Genomic DNA, 20,305 nt, shown 5'->3' on the forward strand with positions numbered 1-20,305 from the left:
AGGGAGAAGAGGGATCCGTAGGCCTAGCCTCTCCTCCGCCTTTGATTTGCTCGAGTGGATTGGGGTGTTTGGGGTGCCAATGTGTAAATTCGGCTTCTGTTTGGCTGGTTCGTGCCGCCTCTGCTGCTGGTGTGCTGAGATTGGCAGGCCCGCCGGTCGAGGTGTGCTGGGTGGGCGGGTGTTGTGCCGGTGGGGACACGCCCTAGATTACACGTTCAGTCAGTCAGGCTGATAATAGAGGCGCAAGGATCTGACAAAACAGACAGGGAAACGCACCTGTGCTTGGAGATCATGGCAGGTCCAGAAAAAGACACCGGATCGAGGTTCGTCATTCTGGTAACTCACATCAACATGGCTCTATATTCCACCTGCTTCTGGATCCAGACTGGAGTCATGCCAGTGAGTAATTAACTGCCTTTTACTGATAACGTGTGTGATCAGACAATGTGGTTGCGCAATGAGGGACTTTTTAAAGCTTTTATTAAACTCGCTACTATTTAAAGAGCTTGTTGAGTCGTGAAACATTAGACCCCCCCTCCCTTCTGTGCTTATCGTTCTATAGCTTTGTGTCTAATGTGTCGTCTCAACAAACTGTAAGTTAAAACGTTCATTATAAAAACTTTTTTTAAAAGACCCTGGCACCGATCATTGTGCAAGCAGGGAACAAAGTTTGCTGAGTATGAAACATCAGAGGTCACACAAAGTTATATAATTCAGCAAGGAAGGGGGCTATTCGGCTTGTCGTTCCTGTACTTGCACTTTCAAACAACTATCCGGTTAAATCCACTCCTCTGCTCGTTTCCCGTACTCCTGCAAATTTCCTCCACCTCTCATCAAATATTCACCAAGCTCCCTTTCGAAAGTTATTCTTTAATCTGCACATTCTTTCGACAGTGCATTCCAGATCATAACAATTGTTAACTTACTGGGTAAAAAAAAAAATCCTTGTGTCGCCGCCGGTTCTTTTGAAATTATCTGAATTGTTATCCTAAAGTCTATTATTATCCTCTCATTTACTTTATCTCTGAGGTTTCTGTTTTTGAAAGTTTCCCCATCACCAATGTTGAGCTGGCTTTACCAGATTTATACCTCTCCCATTTTTTCTCAACTAGTGGTGTAAAATTTGCAATCCTCTAGTCTTCGGCACTTTTCTCGTATGTGATGAAAATTGGAATATTGTGGCCAAATTCTACAACTTCCACCCTTCTTTCTCTCAGTCTGCACCTCTTCAGTGGTAAATGCAGCAGCTTGTTAACTGGCTGAGAGAGAAGAAACTTGAGTAAGGACATAAAAGGCCAGAGATAGAGGACTCCTAGAATCTCGGATGCAGTGCTGGAGACCTTTGTGCTGGAGGTTGAAAGGAGAGAAGTGAGATACCTGCAGGAGGGCGCGCAGATGCACACTGTAAAGGCAGCAAGAACAGATAACCACTAAGACATTGCCAGGAGTCTGGCCTGAAGGACCTGGATACAGTTCTGGGAGAAGGTCAATGACCTTCCATGAGTGGTCAGGGCCAGTGAATGCATCCTGAAATGCCATATCTAAGTAACTACACCACCAGCCTCAGACCCTGCTCAATGCAGAACACGACCATTACACAGCTATCAACAGTGTCTAGCAAACAGGCATTCATACCCTCACAAGATTACCACTGCTACAAGCCTCTCACCCACATCTCACAGCTCCTACATGCTGCCAGCTATTCAGCTATAAAAGGCATATCACCCAAACTCATTGCAACACACTCTCTGACACACTTCCCTCTCTCTTATAGGACAAGATGACCCCTAATAGTCAGCAGCAGCAGAAAACCAATGGAGACCGGCACATCTGCAAGTGCTGACTCCCTTGGAGGAGACGGTGCTTGGGATAATTGAAGCATCCGTCACTCAGGTCATGACCAATGGCATCATGGAAGCATTCAGGATGACTTTTTATTCCTTATGCACCTTCTCAAATCGCATTTTACCTTCATTCTGCAACCTGGTATAATATATGAATTGCAGATGGTGTGATCATGCACCTCTTGCTTCCCCCTTCCATTCGTCCATCCTTACCTTTCCCTAACCCTCCCTTTGTGCACTTATGCTTTCGGATACCACTGAATTACTATAATAAAAACGTAATATGCTGGAAATACTAAGTAGCTCTGGGCAGCATCTATGGCGTGAGAAACTGAGTTATTTTTCAGGTCCATAACCTTTCAACAGAACTCAAGAATAACTTGGGTTCCAAGTTATAGAATAATAAAGAATAATCACCTAACTAGTGATTGATGTCTGAGGTTGAAGACCCAGAGAAAAAACAGACCTCAAATGAATAAGTAGCATCATCACTTGATCTGGCACTGCATGCACCTTAGAAGGCATCATAGAGGCAGGATCTGCATGTGGTGAGTCACCAGGCTGGGGGTGCATGTGTTGCTCACTGGAAGACAAGGTGACAGGTGAGCTGTGCTTCAGAGAAATCAGATAAGAACTTTTATAGGACAACATACAGTAAAAAGCTGATTGGCATGCATACAATGCCTGATGCATTGGCAGGTTTACCGTAGAGACTTGTCACTGTCGAGGAGCATGTTGGACTCTGGCTGCAACTTCGCACAGGGTTTTCCTCAATGCTTGGAGCCCATTTTTTCCAGCGTGGTAATTGTGACAACTCCATGACAGCACTTGCAGATCCAACTTTTGGAAGATGCTGTAATGGAGACTGAAACACAGGCAAACTGCGGTGCCGCCCTGGGGGGAGTGACAGTGGGAACAAGTCTGCTGCCCTCGCTCAGGATAATAGCATTTGTGTTCCTGCAATTGCCACTCTGCTAGTGCCCCAGCTGTTGCTGGTCAGACAGCTAGTACTAACAGTTGCCACCCATGCAGAGGTGGAGCAGCCTGAAGCTGGACCCTCAGGCCTGAGAGCTGCTCGAGAACATCCTGCAAGGCTATTGAAAGATAGTAGCTTTCCATCAGTCATGATGCAGCCATTGGGGCATCACTGCGCAGGAACACTAAGCCAGGTAAATGCACCTGCAAGATGAGCATTAAGGGAATGCACATGTGCACATAATTGAGTATTGTTTGGATTATGGGAAGTATTGTTGTATAAACATGGCACGGAATGCTTGCATTGTGGTACTTTTTATTCCAGGGCTATGACTAAGAGGATACTGTGATGTTCCATAATGAAGGGATGGTAAGGTGGGAAAGTGCTGAACAATGTTGACCTGGGGATTTACTCAGAAAAATCATGGACTAACAAGGTGTTCACGCGTAGTCCAGACTCTGAATGTGCCAGCTGCCTACTCTCCTCCTCATCTTGGTGTTCCTTCCCCTGAGGTGGTCATTGAAGCTTTGGTGGCAGGAGCTCTGTCCTCGTGATGGTAAAGTTGTGAAGGATACAGTAGAGCACCACAGATCAGGGGACATGCTCTGACAATACTGAACGGCTTCCCTCAAGCAGTCCAGACAGCAGAACCTTTGCTTCAGGATACCGGTGTCCACTCCATCATATTCCTGATGGCAGCATAGCTTTCACACTAGGAATGTTGGCTAATAAACCTTCTTCCAGTTGAGTATTTTCACATTTGATTGTTCCATACTTCTTTCCATATCTATTTTAAACATAATGGATATTGTTATCATTGTTTCTTAAATACTGCTCCACTGAAAAGTGCTCCACAGAACCAGCATTGCTTCCACCTACATTGGGTTAAAAGAATGTTCTCATACTCGTTCAGGGATTCCACCCCCTTCTTTGCGCTTTATGCTAATGATAACTGAAGACCCGATTACCACACCTTTGAGGCTCTTGCATTGTTCTGCAATTTGCCTTTAAATTTGTTCCTTTATCTCCTTCTCACTATTTGTTGTCCTATAATGTATATCCAACAGTGTAATAGCTCCTCTGTGTTCCTTAATTTGAACCTGTCATGAAAATATAATAATTTTCATAATGTTATTGGGATTTATTGTAAAGTAGGAATAGTGGGGTCTGGATAGTGTGTATTGTGTGTGTGTGTGTGTGTGTGCATGCATGTGTCATTTGAGCAGCTTAGCATTTACCATCCACTGTGTCATAACAAATCAAATAGGCACTGTCTTTGCACACTCAAGTTCATCCTCCCTTTCCAGTTTGCAACAGTGTCTTCAATTAATACTTTCATCACTGAGTTTGTTCCTTCCCTACCTGTCCAGTCTTGATGCTTTTACCTGGTCAAATTGGTTTAAACCTTTCTCCTCAGCACTAGGCTATCTCCATGCAATGATATTGGCCTCAGCCCTTCTGAGATGCTACTTGTCCATCTTGTACAGGCTCCTCCTCCCTCAGAGTTTATCCCAATTCTTCCTTTGAGATCCTGCTCTTTAATCTCTTCTTTTTAACACCTGAAATTCTGTCTATAGGACCTTTTCCTACTTTTGTCGTGGTTCCAACGTGGACCATGACTTCTGGTTATTTTCCTTCCTCTTTTTTAGCTGTTCAGTGATGTCGTTTAAGTACCAAGTACTATACAGGTTGTTTATAGATACAGAAAATATACAGGACTTTATAAGATCTTTATTGTATCAGCACTAGGTAGTTATGGTCAATAAGATCAGGATTTATCTTTGCACCACTTTTTAATGTTCCCCTTAATCAATTTCTTACAGCTGATTTAATTTCATTTTTGAGTCTTGCCAAGGGACTATAAGAATAACAAAAACAGAATTACCTGGAAAAACTCAGCAGGTCTGGCAGCATCGGCGGAGAAGAAAAGAGTTGATGTTTCGAGTCCTCATGACCCTTCGACAGACTATAAGAATAACGTTCTGAGTGAGTTTCTGATGAATAATAATGCTGGTCAGGCCCAGAGGATACCAGCAACAATGGGCTTAATTTTACCATGGGCTTCGGGACCCCTCCTTCAGGGTGAAAAGCGGGTCCCAAGCCTGTACTTGCCAGCAGTGGGACCAGCTCAGCAGTTTTACTTCAGGCAGCCTCCTAATTGCTTGCCTGTGGGCCTGCCATCCAAATAAGGATGGCAGGCAAGTTCCTGTTGCAGAGGGCCGGCAGCTCTAAAGCCTCCTGATGCAGCATGGGACCATGCAGCTTGGGCATCAACAAAATGCCGACAGCCTCATAAAATTGCCTTAATTATGCAAATTGACTGACTGCCTCCAAGGAGCGGGCAGCCGATTTACCTTGCAGTCTACCTCCTGTGACCGCTAGGACACTGCACCATCTGTGGGACCACACAAGGGAACCATTTCTTCATGACTGCCTGCTACTTTACTGTCCTTCCCCACCTCCCCAGAAGGAAAAAACAATTCGGACCAGTACTCTCATTTTCCATTTGAAGGTATACAAGACCAATTCGAAGTATTGTCATTTCCCAGTTTTTACTGTTTTTTTTCCCAGGGGGGCCGGTAAAATTCACCCCAGATACCTCTAATAAATGCCAGCTAGCTGATCTCAGGAGCATTGTAGTTGGCCTCAGTACCCACAGACAAATTGGCAAAACATCCCGATTAATACCCAGAGCCCTATGAGGATAACATCTGATGCAACTTACATATTTCCAGGCTAAATCCTTATTTCTTCTCTAATCCAAGGACACTGATGTCAATTATACTGTCTCTGCCATTGTTCCAGCTGTAAAGGTGACAGTACAGGCTGAAACTTGAATCAGGATTTTTCTGACCTGTGTTGACTGGATAATCTTGCTGACCCATCAAAGACTAATCATTGTGTTTCTTTCATTTGACTTTCTTTAGTTCCATAATGCTTTAAATATAAATGTTCCTGAAATAAATGCTCAAAGTATTCTGTGCTGTCGATGTGATCAGGTTTTAAAGACTTGCAGAATTCGTTATCTAGGAGCTTTAGGAAATATTGTTAAGATAGTTGAATGTTTCGGTAAAACTAGATTTGTAGCTTCCCTTTCTGAACTTTCTTCTTTCTGTGTCAGAACAGTGAAAATGCTGTTAGCTTTGTCCAGCACTTTTAGTATGAAATCGTAGATACCTTTGAACAAACGTCAAGGATTGTAATGGTTGCATAACATGTTAAACAATACATTATATAACTAACTACTGAATAATGGTTACTGGAGGACTCTAATTCTTTTCTCTCTTTCCTTCTGAGGCACTACACCGACAGATCTTTTATTTCCAGGCGCAGTGAGTTGTAATGATATATCGAAGTCATATGCCCACTGTGCATTGTGAACTCAGTGATGATTGGATTGATATTCATATAACTATTTAACTTTTTTTTGAAATGGCTGGTGATTAAATTGCTCACTACATACTTTTGTTTGAACATGTCCTTGAATGGTGAAATTTGAGTTCTGCACATGCTTCATTGAGAAACAGAATTACACCAAAGGGTGGCATTTCTAAATGTAAAATCATATTTTTTACACACATCAAAGGGCTAGGGTTACATAGACAATGCATGAAATAGGTAAGTTGCATCAGATGTTATCCTCATATAATTAAACTTTAACTTCAGCACAATTCACTCTTAAGAAAAATTACATGTGGCACTTCTGCTCCCTTTTTCCTCTTTTCGCATGTTTCCCAGACTCCTTGAATACCTTCTCTTGGTTCTTTTTGTAGCTCAAGTGAAGAACTTTGAAACGTTTTGCTGTATTACTGAAACAGAACAATTGGGTGCCAGTGATGGCTCAGCAGTTTGCCTCTTGGTCAGAGGTCCTTGGTTTGAACCCCACTACAGAGATTTGAGCACATAATCTAGGCTGATACTTCAGTGCCGAGGGAGTGATCACTACTGGAGGACTGCCAAGCTTTTAAGCACATCCTCTTTATTTTTAATCCTATCTAATATTGCTACTGCCTCCTCTTTCACTACTACGTCGACAGCATCCTCATTTTTAGTGAAGATAAGTACAAAGTATTCATTTTATACCTCAGCCATGTGCTCCATTCTCTCTTTGTCTATCTTTTACTATTTATTTGTTTATGAAAGATAGTCACTTGGTAGTGCAGAACTTGAGTATGCTTTAAAAAAAAAAGACGTGTTGTCAAAGCTTTTTGTCTTGCAATCATCAGGAAAGAAACCAGAATGCTAAATTTCAAAGGGAGCAACAATTTATATTGTAAGAGAAAAGGGTGCTGATTGTTTGGCAAGTCAGCTCTGATTGGTCAAGGCTTTGCCATGGAGACTGCACCAGGGAACTATTGTCCCCTGTGCATTTGTTTAATTCACAATGCATGGACATTTTCTTTGGCCTGCAAAGGTCAGGCTCCTGCATGTAAATACATGTAGCTTTTAGCAAGCATAAATGAGCCACAATACAAGCCCAACTGATAATCTTAAATTGGTTGTTAGTGTACTTCTTAGCACAATTGGGATTGTTCAGTAAGTGCTGTACAATTGCAGAATCACATCTAATGTTAAGCATTATGTTCTGAGTTTTGAAGGAACAGATTGGTTGAGTACGGTCAGTAGTTTGCCTATTGTGAACAACCTAAGGGACTTGCTGTTTGATATGACCTGCCAGTTGTTGGGACTCACTCTCTCTCCCTTCTCGTGCGCTCTCTCTCCCCCCCTCTCGCTATCTCTCTTTTTCTCTCTCTCTGTCTCTCTCCCTCCCCCTCACAAACTCTCTCTCTCCCCTCACATAATCTCTCTCTTCCCCTCTCTCGCGCGCTCTCTCTGTCTCTCCCCTCCCCACTCTCGCACGCTCTCTCTGTCTCTCCCCTCCCCACTCTCGCGCGCTCTGTCTCTCCCCTCCCCACTCTCGCACGCTCTTTCTGTCTCTCCCCTCCCCACTCTCGCGCGCTCTCTCTGTCTCTCCCCTCCCCACTCTCGAGCGCGCTCTCTGTCTCTCCCCTCTCCACTCTCGTGCGCTCTCTTACGCAGACTCCATTCAGTCAGATGCCTGTTGGCCCCGCTGCAGCCCACCTTCTGCCCCGCTGCTCCAAGTCACCTCACGCAACTTGCACTCCGACCCACCGCTCCGGCCCACCTCGTGCCCCACAACCTGGAACTTGCCTTCAAAACTTACCTTCCCATTCTTTCCCGCTTGTTCCAGCAGCAAATGCAGAGAGAAACCAGCTTGTGGTTAGACGAGCAGCATTACAGCATTTTTCAAATACCAGTGAGTTGAATGTCCAACAAGTTTGGTGGGCTGAGTTCAGAGTCCTCAGGGACCACAACCCAGCCCATGATCTGAGAGTTGGGCAAGCCCGCCTGCGCTATGTGCTCTTATCTTGTATAATAACATTTGATGTGGCACCTTATCAAATGCCTTTTGGAAATCCAAGTATACCACATCTACTGGGTCTCCTTTATCCACCTTGAATGTTACTTCATCAAAAAACTCTAATAGATTAGGTAAACACGATTTCCCTTTCACAAAGCCATGTTGGCTTTGCCTGATAACATCATGATTTTCTATATATCCTGCTATAACCTCCTTAGTAATGGATTCCAGAGCTTTCCCTATGATAGATGTTAGGCTAACTGGCCTGTAGTTTCTTGCTTTCTGCCTTCGTCCTTTCTTGAGCGAAGGTCTTACAGCAGTTATTTACAATCCACTGCAACCCTTCCAGAATCCAAGGGGAGAATTTTCTTCTTGTCAGGCAGACCGGTCGGGAGTGGGCGGGCACGGACCCAATTGGCACCCCTGATCGGGTCCTTGCTGCGCATTTTATATGGGCGAGCCAATTAAGGCCTGCCCAGCGTGACACGCACCTGGAAGTGTTGAGCGCTCCTTGTGTGGGCAGGGTGGGGGTTGTCTGAGTCGGGAGTGCGTTCTTCCACACGAAAGAGCTCAGAAATCTCCCTGAAGCACCCATTAGTTTTAAGTCTAAAAAGCGTAATAAAGTGGCAAGAAATTTTTTATGATGTCCCCTCATGTGAAACTATCACATGAGCTGGAACATGTGCATTCATTTCAATAAAAATTTTTCTGAAAATTTTAAATCATTCATGAAACCTCATCCCGCCTGTGGATGAAGTTCCTTGAAAAATGTGAAGGCCTCCTGGGATCTTTGCCTGCCCACCAACCTTAAGGTTGGACGGGCAGGTCATCTAATTGCCTTAATTAGTTTTTAAATTGCCTTAATAGGCTTTTGACAGTTTGGCGGGCGCGCAGCCGAGTCAGCTGCATGCCCGCCGAACTGAAAATCTAAATGACACACGGTGACATCAGGACACACACCCAATGTCACCCCGCGCCGTTTTACGCTTCAGCAAGCAGCCCCGCCCCTGCTCGCCGAGCCAAAGATTCTGCCCCAAGAAATTTTGGAGTATTTCAACCAATGCATCTACTACCTGTGCCATCACTTCTTTTAAGACTTTAGGATGCCAAGCATCTGGTCCTAGGGACTTGACTGCCCTCGGTCTAATAGTTTTCCTAGCAATTTTTCTCTGGTGATGATGATTGTTTTAAGTTCATCCCTCCCTATCACTTCTTGAATTTCATTGTTTTTGGGAAGTTTTCTAAGTCTTCTACCATGAAGACAGACACAAAATACCCATTCAATGCCTCTGCCATTTCTTGTTATCCATTATTAATTCCCCAGCCTCGCCATCTAACGGACCGTCACTAGCTTTAGTTACCCTTTTCCTATTCAAGTACTTGTAGAAACTTTGACTATTTATTTTTATATTAATAGCTAGTTTTCTCTCATACTCTGCTTCCTGCCTCTTTGTTATTGTTTTACTCATTCTTTGCTGGTTCTTAAAGTGTGTCCAATCCTCTAACCTACCACTAGTCTTTGCAGATTTGTATAGTGTTTAATATTATCCTTGACTTCCTTATTTAGCCATGGATGATGCATCCGACTCAAAGAGCCTTTCTCTCACTGGGAGTTATTAAAGAGTTATAAATATCCCCTTAAAAGTCTGCCACTGAAACTCCACTATTCTACCTTTTAACCCAGTTTCCCAGTTCACCTTAGCAAGTTCTGCCTTCGTACCCTCGTAGTCACCTTTATTTAGGTTTAAAACACTAGTCGTGGACCCACACTTCTTGCTTTCAAACTGAACATGAAATTCTATCATGTTGCGATCACTGTCATTTAGAGGCTCCTTTACCATGATGTTATTGATGAATCCCATCTCACTGTACATTATCAGATCTAGGATACCACCTTCTCAAGGGCAATTAGGGATGGGCAATAAATGCTGGCCTAGCCAGTGAGGCCCACACCCCTGACTAAATAAAAGAAAACATGGTGTCATTAAAGCTGAACTCAACTGCATAAGTTGCTAAGTTCATGTGTTCAATAAACACAGGTTCGGAAAATTCAGAAAATATTAGTGAGAGTTGGGACGAGAGATGCCAACACCATCTATTTGGGCATGCATTTGGATGTCATTAAAGCGGAACTCAACAGTGTGAGTTTCCAAGTTCATAAGTTCGATGAATACAGATTCAGAAAATGGTGGCGCATCTAGATTGCCATGATACAGTGATGCAGCACAAAAGTGGCACATTACTGAATAGGCTTACAATGTTGAATGAGCACATAGACACAGCATTGCTATCTATATGCAGGTTGTGTATATATTTCACGAAGTGAAGAAGTCCTTCACCCTGTATTGGTTGCAACAACTTACTCAACCATTTAGCCGTTCATGTTGTGCAGAGCCAGTCTTGGATAAGATAGGGCATAATGGGACATCACTTCTGTTGGTCTTGAGCAGCCTGTCTATATGTGGACATAATGAATCATGAGGACGAATTCTATCTTGAATGTCACAACACACTTCGTTACTCTTACCCAAGTCTTATCTATGACTGTTCTGCACAACATGAATTGGCCAAATTTTTGAGCGAGCTGCTACGATCAGTTCTGAGTGAGCTTTTCACATACCCGATGAAGGATCCCTTCACTTTCACAAAAACTATACATGATTTCCATATCAATAGCAATGCCATGTCTATGTGCTGATTCAACATTGCAAGCCTATTTACTAATGTGCCGCTTAAGAAAGCCATAGACATTTGCGCCGTGTCACTATATCATGGCAAACTAGACACAATGTCATTGAATTTATGAACTTAGCAACTCTCACAGTCGAGTTCAGCTTTAATGGCACCATGTATGCCCAAATTGATGGTGTTAGCATGGGATCCCCTCTAGGCCCAGCTGTCACTAATATTTTCATTGGCTTCTGTAAGAAATGTTTTTAATTATTTCCGATACGCAGATGATACATTTACATGCAGCTGCAGATTCAAATATGGTAAGAATTTCTTTACACATCTTAATGCGCTCCAGCCCACACTCAAATTCAGCTTTGAAATGGAGCAGTCTAATGAGCTCCTTTTCCTCGAGGTGCTAAGTTGAAAAATAAGCTAAACGGTCCTCTACTACAATCTACCACAAGTCTACCTTCACTGGTCAATATACACGTTGGGATTCCTACAGTTGCATGCACTATAAGATTGGGCTTATTGGCAACTTGAAAGTAGGGCTCAAGCCATTTGGTCATCGTGCAAGCTTGACACAGAAATTGGTCATGTAAAGGCAATCCTGTGGGATAACGGCTACCCCATTCAGATTATTGTTCGTTGTATTTTTTTTCATTCGTTCGTGGGATGTGGGCATCACTGGCTATGCCAGCATTTATTATCCATCCCTAATTGCCCTTGAGAAGGTGGTGGTGAGCTACCTTCTTGAAACATTGTAGTCTGTGTTGCAGAAACATCTACAGTACTGTTAGGAAGGGAGTTCCAGGATTTTGACCCAGTGACAGTGAAGGAATGCTGTATGGCTCCAAGTATGGATAGTGAGTGCCTCGGAGGGAACTTGCACCGATTTAGTTAGCTGGGGCTAGTTGGTTGCTCTTCCTGCCTTCCTTGCATTTCTAAGGCCACCTCTCTGCTTTTAAATTTAACATACTACAGTAAGTCAGTCATTTTTGGGATTTGGTTCTCCTTGTCAACCCGAATTACCTATCGATTTTGCTTCCTGACCTCAGCTTGTCTGGTCAGTTGAATTGCCTTTGTTAAAACTAAATCATCTTGCAACTGTATTAGTTCAGACAATGCTTTATCCAAGACTCTGACAAGAATTCTGTCCCTGATTATTTTATCTTTTAAGCTGCTATGTTCACAGTTCTCTGCAAGTCTAAACAGATTATTGATCAATGTATCCATCCTTTCCCATTGTCTTTGAGTATGTTTGTTAAATTTAGCCTGCTCGACAATGATATTCTTTTACAGATCGATCTAGGCATCGAGTACTTTTATGACTTCATCGTACGTAGCTTTTCTTCATCAATTCCTTGCCAGATTAGAATGTCATCTGCACAGCCACCCATTGCATGCTGAGCACTTGGCTTCACCGCAGGGTGCGATTGCGGTGCAATACCTGGTAAACCTTTGGTGTCAGTTCAGCCACGCTGCTACTTGGTTGAGGTATGCAACCTGTTTGAAACTTTCCGGCAATGGCAGAGACTTTTCCACACTTTTTTTCTTTCACTCTCTGCCACTGTATAATACTCTTGGTCACGTGAACATACGAATTAGGAGCAGGAGTAGGCCTCTCGGCCCTTTTGAGCCTGCTCTGCCATTCAATGAGATCATGGCTGATGTGATTGTAACTCAACTGCATATTCCCACCTACCCCTGATACTCTTTCACCCCCTTGCTTATCAAGAATCTATCTATTTCTGCTTTAAAAATATTCAAAGACTCAGCTTCCACCACCTTTTGAGGAAGAGAGTTCCAAAGACTCACTACCCTCAGAGAAAAAAATTTCTTCTCATCTCTATCCTAAATAGGCAACCCCTTTATATTTAAACAGTGGCTCCTACAAGATGAAACAACCTATCCACATCAACGCTCTCAAGATCCCTAAGGACCTTATGGGCATAATTTTTTCGTCGGCGTGCAGAGGCAGGCCCCGTATGCCAAGGCATAAAATAACGCACGGTGACATTGGGTGTGCATCCCGACATCACTATGTGTCATCGTGATATTTCGGTGGGCGGGTACGCGATGATCTCCGATGCGCACCCGCCATTAATTAACGGGCTAGTTAAGGCCCTTGAGCCAGAAATTGACGCTGATTTTTCAGGGCCCGTGCGATCTTCAGATCATCGCACGGGCGCAAAGGGCAGGCGGGTAGGCCACATTTTTATAAACCTCATACACGGGCAGGATAAGAGAGGTGAGTGGGGTCGCGAGTGGTTTTTGGCAGACATTTAATGTTTAAACTTACTGCCACTTGCCTGTGTGAGCGGGAATACTTCAAATCCCTTCATAGCTGCTTGGACAGGAGTAACAGGCTTCAGGTCAGGACTCTGACTAAGCATTTTTGGGGCCTTGCTTGTTTCAGGAAGCCTTCCTTTAGCCTGGGAATGGGAGTTATGCTTTCCACTGGAGGCACCTCCTCTGAGGAGGAAGGGAGTGCTAGAAGGGGGAGGAGGCCAGGAGTCCATATTCAGCCTCCAGGGGAGCACCTTTGGGAGGGGAGGCACAGGCACAAAGGGCGCAGGGCCACACAGGACATGCAAGGTGGAAGGGGCCGCAGAAGACGCCACTATCAGAAGACTGCCAGAGTTTACAGGCAGCAAAGCAGCTACCTCAACATGTCTGAGGTGCAGTGCCGAAGGAGGCTCCGTCTCTCAAGGCTCCATCTGCCAGATGATAGGTCCTGAGATCTGCACCAACTGTGTGGGTGGGCACCCCATGCCAGTGGCGTTGAAGATCACGCCTGCCCTCAACTTCTATGCCTGTGGCTCTTTCCAGTGGTCGGTGGGCGAGCTTTGTGGAGTCTCCCAGTCAGCTGTTCACACTTGTGTCAAACAGGTGACAGATGCTCTGTGCAGACATGCATTGACTTTCATCCACTACCGCTGGGACCAGGCAAGCCAGACAGAGTGAGCCAGAGGCTTTGCAGCGATGGCTGGCTTCTCCCGTATCCAGGATGCGATAGACTGCACACATGTGACCATCAAGGCACCAGCGGGTGAGCCTGGTGCCTTCATCAACAGGAAGGGATTCCACTCCTTGAATGTGCAGATAGTGTGTGAGCATAGGATGCAGATTCTTTAGGTCAGTGCAAGGCACCCAGGCAGCTCCCATGATGCTTACATCCTGAGACACTCCCAGATGCCAAGGCTCTTCAGTGCTCTAGCCCAGCTGAGTGGATGGCTGCTGGGTGACAAGGGCTATCCCCTCAGAAGGTGGCTCATGATGCTTCTCTGCCATCCAAGAACAGATGCCGAGCAGCGATACAATAGGAGCCACGCCTCCACAAAGTAGAGAGAACCATTGGTCTTCTCAAGATGCGCTTCCGATGCCAGGCCCATTCGGGGGCCACACTCCAATATTCCCCAGGTCGTGTGTTGCTGATGGTGGTTGCATGCTGCGCTCTACACAATCCGGTGCTGGAAAGGGGGGACACAGTGGAGGAAGAAGATGTAGACGCAGATGCTCTGGCTGCAGACAATGAGTCCAGTAGTGAGTCTGAGGGTGAGCATGTACAGGAGATCGCTGAGGGAGTAGATGCTGACCTGGGCATCCTCCAGGGAGGCAGGGACCCCAAGAGGCATTAATCCAATGAACCTTCAGCTAGCCCACCACAGATGGACCTCCAACACATGCCAGGGCTGTAGGCTCCATACCTCGAACCCTGAGAGCAACATCTGCCTGGTTAGGAACATTAACTTTGTGCCTTGTCAATAAAGCTCAATGACAAACAAGTCACTCGTAACATCATGGGTTCCTCTCCGCCTGCAGAAGTAAGGAATCACCCTGGGGCATGTTCACATATGAAGCATTTAATGAATTCACAAAATGAAACGGAAAAGAAATTTAATTCAAGGGTGTTCAGCATCACACCAAATTATAATCAACTAATAATGGGGCAACATAAAACCACCAGTGAGAAGCCCGTGGTGTGCCTAAAGTGCCTTGAGTTTAAGTTTTCGGGTGCTACATCTAGCTGCTCCCCAATCACTGGCACTGGCATTGGAGACATCCTGCTCACTGCACTGTCCTGTTGGCCTTGATGACCTTGGCGTGTGTCCTCTGGCCCGTGGGGCCTTTGATAGCCCCACCTGGGAAGGAGCAGCCAGTTCCACAGCTGGCTTCTTCCCAGTCACCGCAGCCTCATCAAATCCCACAGTCACTGGCAGTGGGGCGGAGGAGATGCTACCCTCATCCGGAGTGCCCTGAGAGGAGCCCGCAGAGATGACGGGCAGCTCATGTGCTGACGTGAGGTCGCTTCGGACCTCCTTGCTCATCATTGATGGATGGGCACCAAGCTGGGATACTTGGTGCCCAATTCATCTCCCACACTGGCACTGACCAGCTGAGGTCAATGCCACTGTGAGGGCTTACCACTCCAAGCGCAACCCCAGGAAGCCCTGATTGTTCTCCTGGAGGAGCCTCTCCACGAGAGTTGCCACACCCTCCATGGAGGAAGCGTAGTGCTCGGCCATGAAGGACATTGCATTACTGATGCTCCGCATGGACTCCTCCAGCACGGAGACCATGCCACTCATAGTCTCATGTATCTCCGCCAGATCCTCCCACATACCCTGCTGCACTTCCAGCGTCTGCTGCCTCACAGACGACTCCAGAGGCACATCATCAGCCACCGACTGAGCATGTGGAACATGGATCACACCCTGCAATCCTCCAGCTGCCGGTGTCATGGGCACTCTGTCTCTGCCTGCACCTCAAGTGAGTGTGAAGTGCCCTCACCGCTATGCCCAGGACACTAGCCAATGATCTAATTCCCACTAATATCTGTGCTGGTGCCTGCCTGGCTGTGATGGTATGACGCGGGTGCTTCTAATTCTTCTGGGCCCTCAGGTGTTAGAGGTGGCCCCTCTGCCCCCTCCTCCTGGCCCTACTTCGGTGACGCTGAAAGGAAGAACAAGGACATTGGATTAGTTCGAATTCGAGACAATGTCAATGTGCATACCTGGCCCCCTGATCAATATGCGCTCATCCTTCCATAATCAATGGGAAACCCATGTTGGAAGCTTAAATCACTAAACATCACATTTGCCACCCACACGGTTTCACCTTGCAAAGCAAGGACTCACGAGCACATGGAACGCCAAGGGCAGTAGATGGATGGGTGCCCCACAACCTGGAAGTTCCCCTCCCAGCTTGTCAGCAGCCTGACTTTGACGTGTTTTGGAGTTCCAGCACTGCGCCTAGGTGCAGATCCTTGAGGCTGCCCCCAAATCAGTACTGTGGGTGTCAGTCTACCACATGCAGCGGATGCAGAATTCAGCTCAGCACAACCCTCTCAGGGTGAACTAGGCATGAGTAATATCTGCTGGCCCACCCAGTGAGGGACAGCTTGGTGAATGATTCAATGCAATAACTACTGTGAGTTGGAGGGATGGTGGGCCAGGGGGGAAAGCCTACCTGCTGTGTTAAGTGAGCTATGCCAACATGGTACTCACCTTTCCCGAGCGCAAGAGGTCATTGAAATGCTTGCGGCACCGAACCCAGGTACGTTGCACCACGTTGTGGGAACTCACTATCTCTGCCACCTCCTCCCAGGCACGTTTGGTCGTGTGGGGGGGCCTCCTCCTCCTGTCCCTGGGAACGAGGATCTCCCGCCATTCTCGAGGGGGGCAGCAAGTCACTCATCGGAAAAGCAGCAAGCCACTCATCAGAAAAGCAAGGGGCACAGTGGCCTGCTGACCTGCCCCCCTGCCTGGCCTGCTCACCAACAGCGCTCTGGGGAACCCCTCTGCTGGCCATGGTTCACAGCCTTTGCAAGGCTGCAGGAGGTGCTGGTTCGCCATTGGACCCGGTGGTCATTGCAGTCTTCCCGCTGCCCTCCCACTCCCACTGTCCTCGGGAGCCATGTTTCACGTAAAATGGCAGCGTGGAGCCGTTCAATCAGCTCTGCGCCCGCCCCCGACTGGCCTGCCCAACGGGGAGAAAATTCTCCCCTATATGTTTCAATCTAAACGCCTCTTACTTTTTTAAACTCCAGCAGATACAACCCTAGCCTGTGTAACCTTTCCATAAAAGACAACCCACCCATTCCTGGTATCAGTTTAGTAAACCCTCTCTGGACTGCATTTACATCCTTCCTTAAATAAGGAGACCAATACTGTACACAGTACTCCAGATGTGGTCTCACCAATGCCCTATATAACTAAAGCATAACTTCCCTACTTTTGTATTTAATTCCCCTTGCAATAAATGATAACAGTCTATTCATTTTCCTAATTACTTGCTATACCTGCATACTAGCCTTTCGTGATTCATGCACTAGGACCCCTAGATCCCTCTCAGTCTCAGAGCTCTGCAATCTCTCACCATTTAGATAATGCGCTTCTTTTTAATTTTCCTTGCCAAAATGGGCAGTTTCACACTTTCCCACATTGTACTCCATTTACTGGGTCTTTGCCCACTCACATAACCTATCTATATCCCTTTGTAGCCTCCTTATGTCCTCTTCGCATCTTACTATCCTACCTATCTTTTCATCATCAGCAAATTTAGCAACCATACATTCAGTCCCTTCTTCCAAGTCATTTGTATAAATTGTAAAACGTGGAGGTCCCACCACTGAACCCTGTAGCACACCACTCATTACAGCTTGCCAACCAGAAAAAAGACCCACTTATGCCTACTCTCTGCTCTCTGTTAGTTAGCCAATCTTCTATCCATGCCAATATGTTATCCCCTACACCATGAACATTTATTTTCCGCAATAACCTTTGATGTGGCAACTTATTAAATGCCTTCTGGAAACCTAAATGCAGTATATCCATTGTTTCCCCTTTATCCACAGCATATGTTACCAATGGAAGGGAGGGAGGAACTCAGGAAAATTACAATCACCAGAGAAGCTGTATTGAACAAATTTTGGACCTGCAGGCTGAAAAATCTCCAAGTTCTGATGGACTTCATCCTAGGGTCTTGAAAGAAATGGCTAGCGAGATAGTTGATGTGTTGGTTTTAATTTTCCAAAATTCCCTGGATTTGGGGAACGTTCCATTAGATAGGAAAATAGCAAATGTAATTCCTTTATTCAAAAAATGAGGGTGTGGGGGGTGGTTGTGTGCGGGGAGGTGCACGGAGAGACCGAAACAGGAAACTACAGGCCAGTTAGCTTAACATCTGTCACAGGGAAAATGTTACAAGCTATTATTAAGGATGTCATAACAGGGCACTTAGGAAAGTTCAAGGTAATCAGGCAAAATCAGGTTTTGTGAAAGGGAAAGCATGTTTAGCCAATTTATTGGAATTCTTTGGAGGAGTCACATGTGCTGTGGATAAAGAAGAACTGGTGGATGTACTGTACTTGTCAGCCCGCAACTCTGACAATTTTCTCAGTACCACTTTACTGGTGATTGTAATTTTCCTGAGTTTGTCCCTCCCTTCCATTTCCTGATTTACAGCCATTACTGGGATGTTACTTGTATCTTTTATAGTGAAGACCAATGCAAAATATTGGTTTAATTCATCTGCCATCTCCTTATTTTCCGTTATTAATTCCCCAGACTCACTTTCTATAGGACTGCAACTCACTTTGTTAACTTTTCCTTTTTAAATATCTGTAGAAACTCTTACTACCTGTCTTCATATTTCTAGCTAGCTTTCTTTCATACTCTAATTTTTAATTTCTTATCAATCTTTTGGCCATTCTTTGTTGCTTTTTATACTCTGTCCAATCTTCTGACCTGCCACACATCTTTGCACAAATATGAGCTTTTTCTTTAAGTTTGATACTATTTCAATATTTTTTCTGGTTAACCATGGATGGTGGGACCTCCCCTTGGAATTTGTCTTTCATGTTGGAATGAGTCTGTTCTGTACCTTCTGGAACTGCATCTCTATTGACCTATCCTTTAACCTAATTTGACAGTTCACTTTAGTTCGCTGTGCCTTCATGCCCTCAATTGTTCTTATTTAAATTTAAAATACTCGTCTTGGACCCACTCTCCCCTTCCTCAAACTGAAGGTAAAATTCAATACTGGTATGATTGTTGCTATCTAAGGGCACCTTCACTATGAGGTTATTAATTAATCCTATCTCATTTCACAATACCAGGTCTAGTATAACCTGCTTTTTCTGGTCGGTGCCAGAATGTACTGTTCCAAGAAATTATCCAGAAAACATTCTATGAATTCCTCGTCTAGGCTACCTTTGTCTCTCTGATCTTTCCAGTCTATTTGCAGATTAAAATCGTCCATGATTATCGCCATACCTTTCTGACCAGCTCGTATTATTTCTTCCTTTATACCCTGTCCTACTGTATGGTTTCTGTTAGAGGACCTGTACACCACTCCCACAAGTGACTTATTGCCTTCATCTCTATCCAAACTATTTCTACATCTTGATTTCCTGAACTTAGGTCATCGCTCTCTAATGTATTAATATCACCATTAATTAGCAGAGCAAATTAAGGCCCACCCGGTGTGACGTCCACCAGGAAGCGCTATACGTTCCCTGTGCAGGCGGGGAGGGGATTCTCCATTTGAGAGTGCACATGCGCGTGAAAGAGCACACTCATCTCCCTGAGGTTAAGTGCTACCTCAGGGAGATCGGTTGCAAAGTTAAAAATGGTCAAAGTGCACAGACAAAATTTCCCTGATGTCCTCTCATGTGACACTGTCACATGAGTTGGGACATATCCATCACTTTTAATCAAACATGTATTAAATTTTTAAAAACGCTCATGAAACCTCATCCTGCCCATGGATGAGGTTTCATGCATCTTCTGAAGCCTGCCAGGGCTCACGGACTGCCCGGCAACCTTAAGGTTGGACGAGCAGATCCATTAATTATTTCAATTACTTTTTAAATGGCCTGAATAGGCCGTTGACAGGTCAGCGGGTGCACAGCTGATTCGGCTGCGCCCCCGCCGACCTGAAAATTGAAAGGACGCGGGGTGACATTGGGAGTTCTGCCTGACATCAACCCGTGTCATTTTACGCGTCAGCAAGCAGGCCCCACCCCCTGCTCGCCAAACTAAAGATCCTGGCCCATGTTTCTAATTTTATGTACTCTATGTCAATTTGCACATGGTTCAGGCAATAATCCAGAGGTTATTAGCTTTGAGGTTCTGCGGTTTAATTTAGTGCCTAGCTCCTTCTACTTTCTGTGCAGAACCTCTTTACTAGTTCTACCTATGTCATTAAAACCTACATGGACCATGACAACTGGATCCTTCCCCTTCACTGCAAGTTCCTCTCCAGCCCTGAGCAGATGTCCCAAACCCTGACACTGGACAGGCAGCACAGCCGTCTGGGCTCTCGCCCTATGTTGCAGAGAATAGTGTCAATCTCCCTCACTATACTGTCCCCTACATTCCTTTTTGCTCCCCACTCGAATGGCTTCCTTTACCATGGTGCCAT

General features: G+C 45.3%; 1 protein-coding gene across 7 annotated transcripts in view; it reads left to right on the top strand.

Annotated features, from left to right (window-relative positions):
- The first annotated feature begins 47 nt into the window (after window positions 1-47).
- Window positions 48-20,305, top strand: part of slc22a18 (solute carrier family 22 member 18) — a 132,871-nt gene continuing 112,613 nt past the window's right edge. For 2 of the 7 annotated variants that reach the window (XM_041197370.1, XM_041197371.1), the window contains exon 1: window positions 48-399. In XM_041197370.1, the coding sequence (XP_041053304.1) occupies window positions 292-399 (108 nt within the window). In that variant the 5' untranslated portion in view covers window positions 48-291. Of the gene's footprint in view, window positions 400-3,144; window positions 3,564-4,643; window positions 4,807-20,305 lie in introns of all 7 variants that reach the window. The other 5 variants (XM_041197373.1, XM_041197374.1, XM_041197375.1 and 2 more) reach the window with 5 other exon arrangements.

The sequence above is a fragment of the Carcharodon carcharias genome, chromosome 10 (genome assembly GCF_017639515.1).
Source record: "Carcharodon carcharias isolate sCarCar2 chromosome 10, sCarCar2.pri, whole genome shotgun sequence".
In the NCBI taxonomy this organism is placed as follows: domain Eukaryota; kingdom Metazoa; phylum Chordata; class Chondrichthyes; order Lamniformes; family Lamnidae; genus Carcharodon; species Carcharodon carcharias.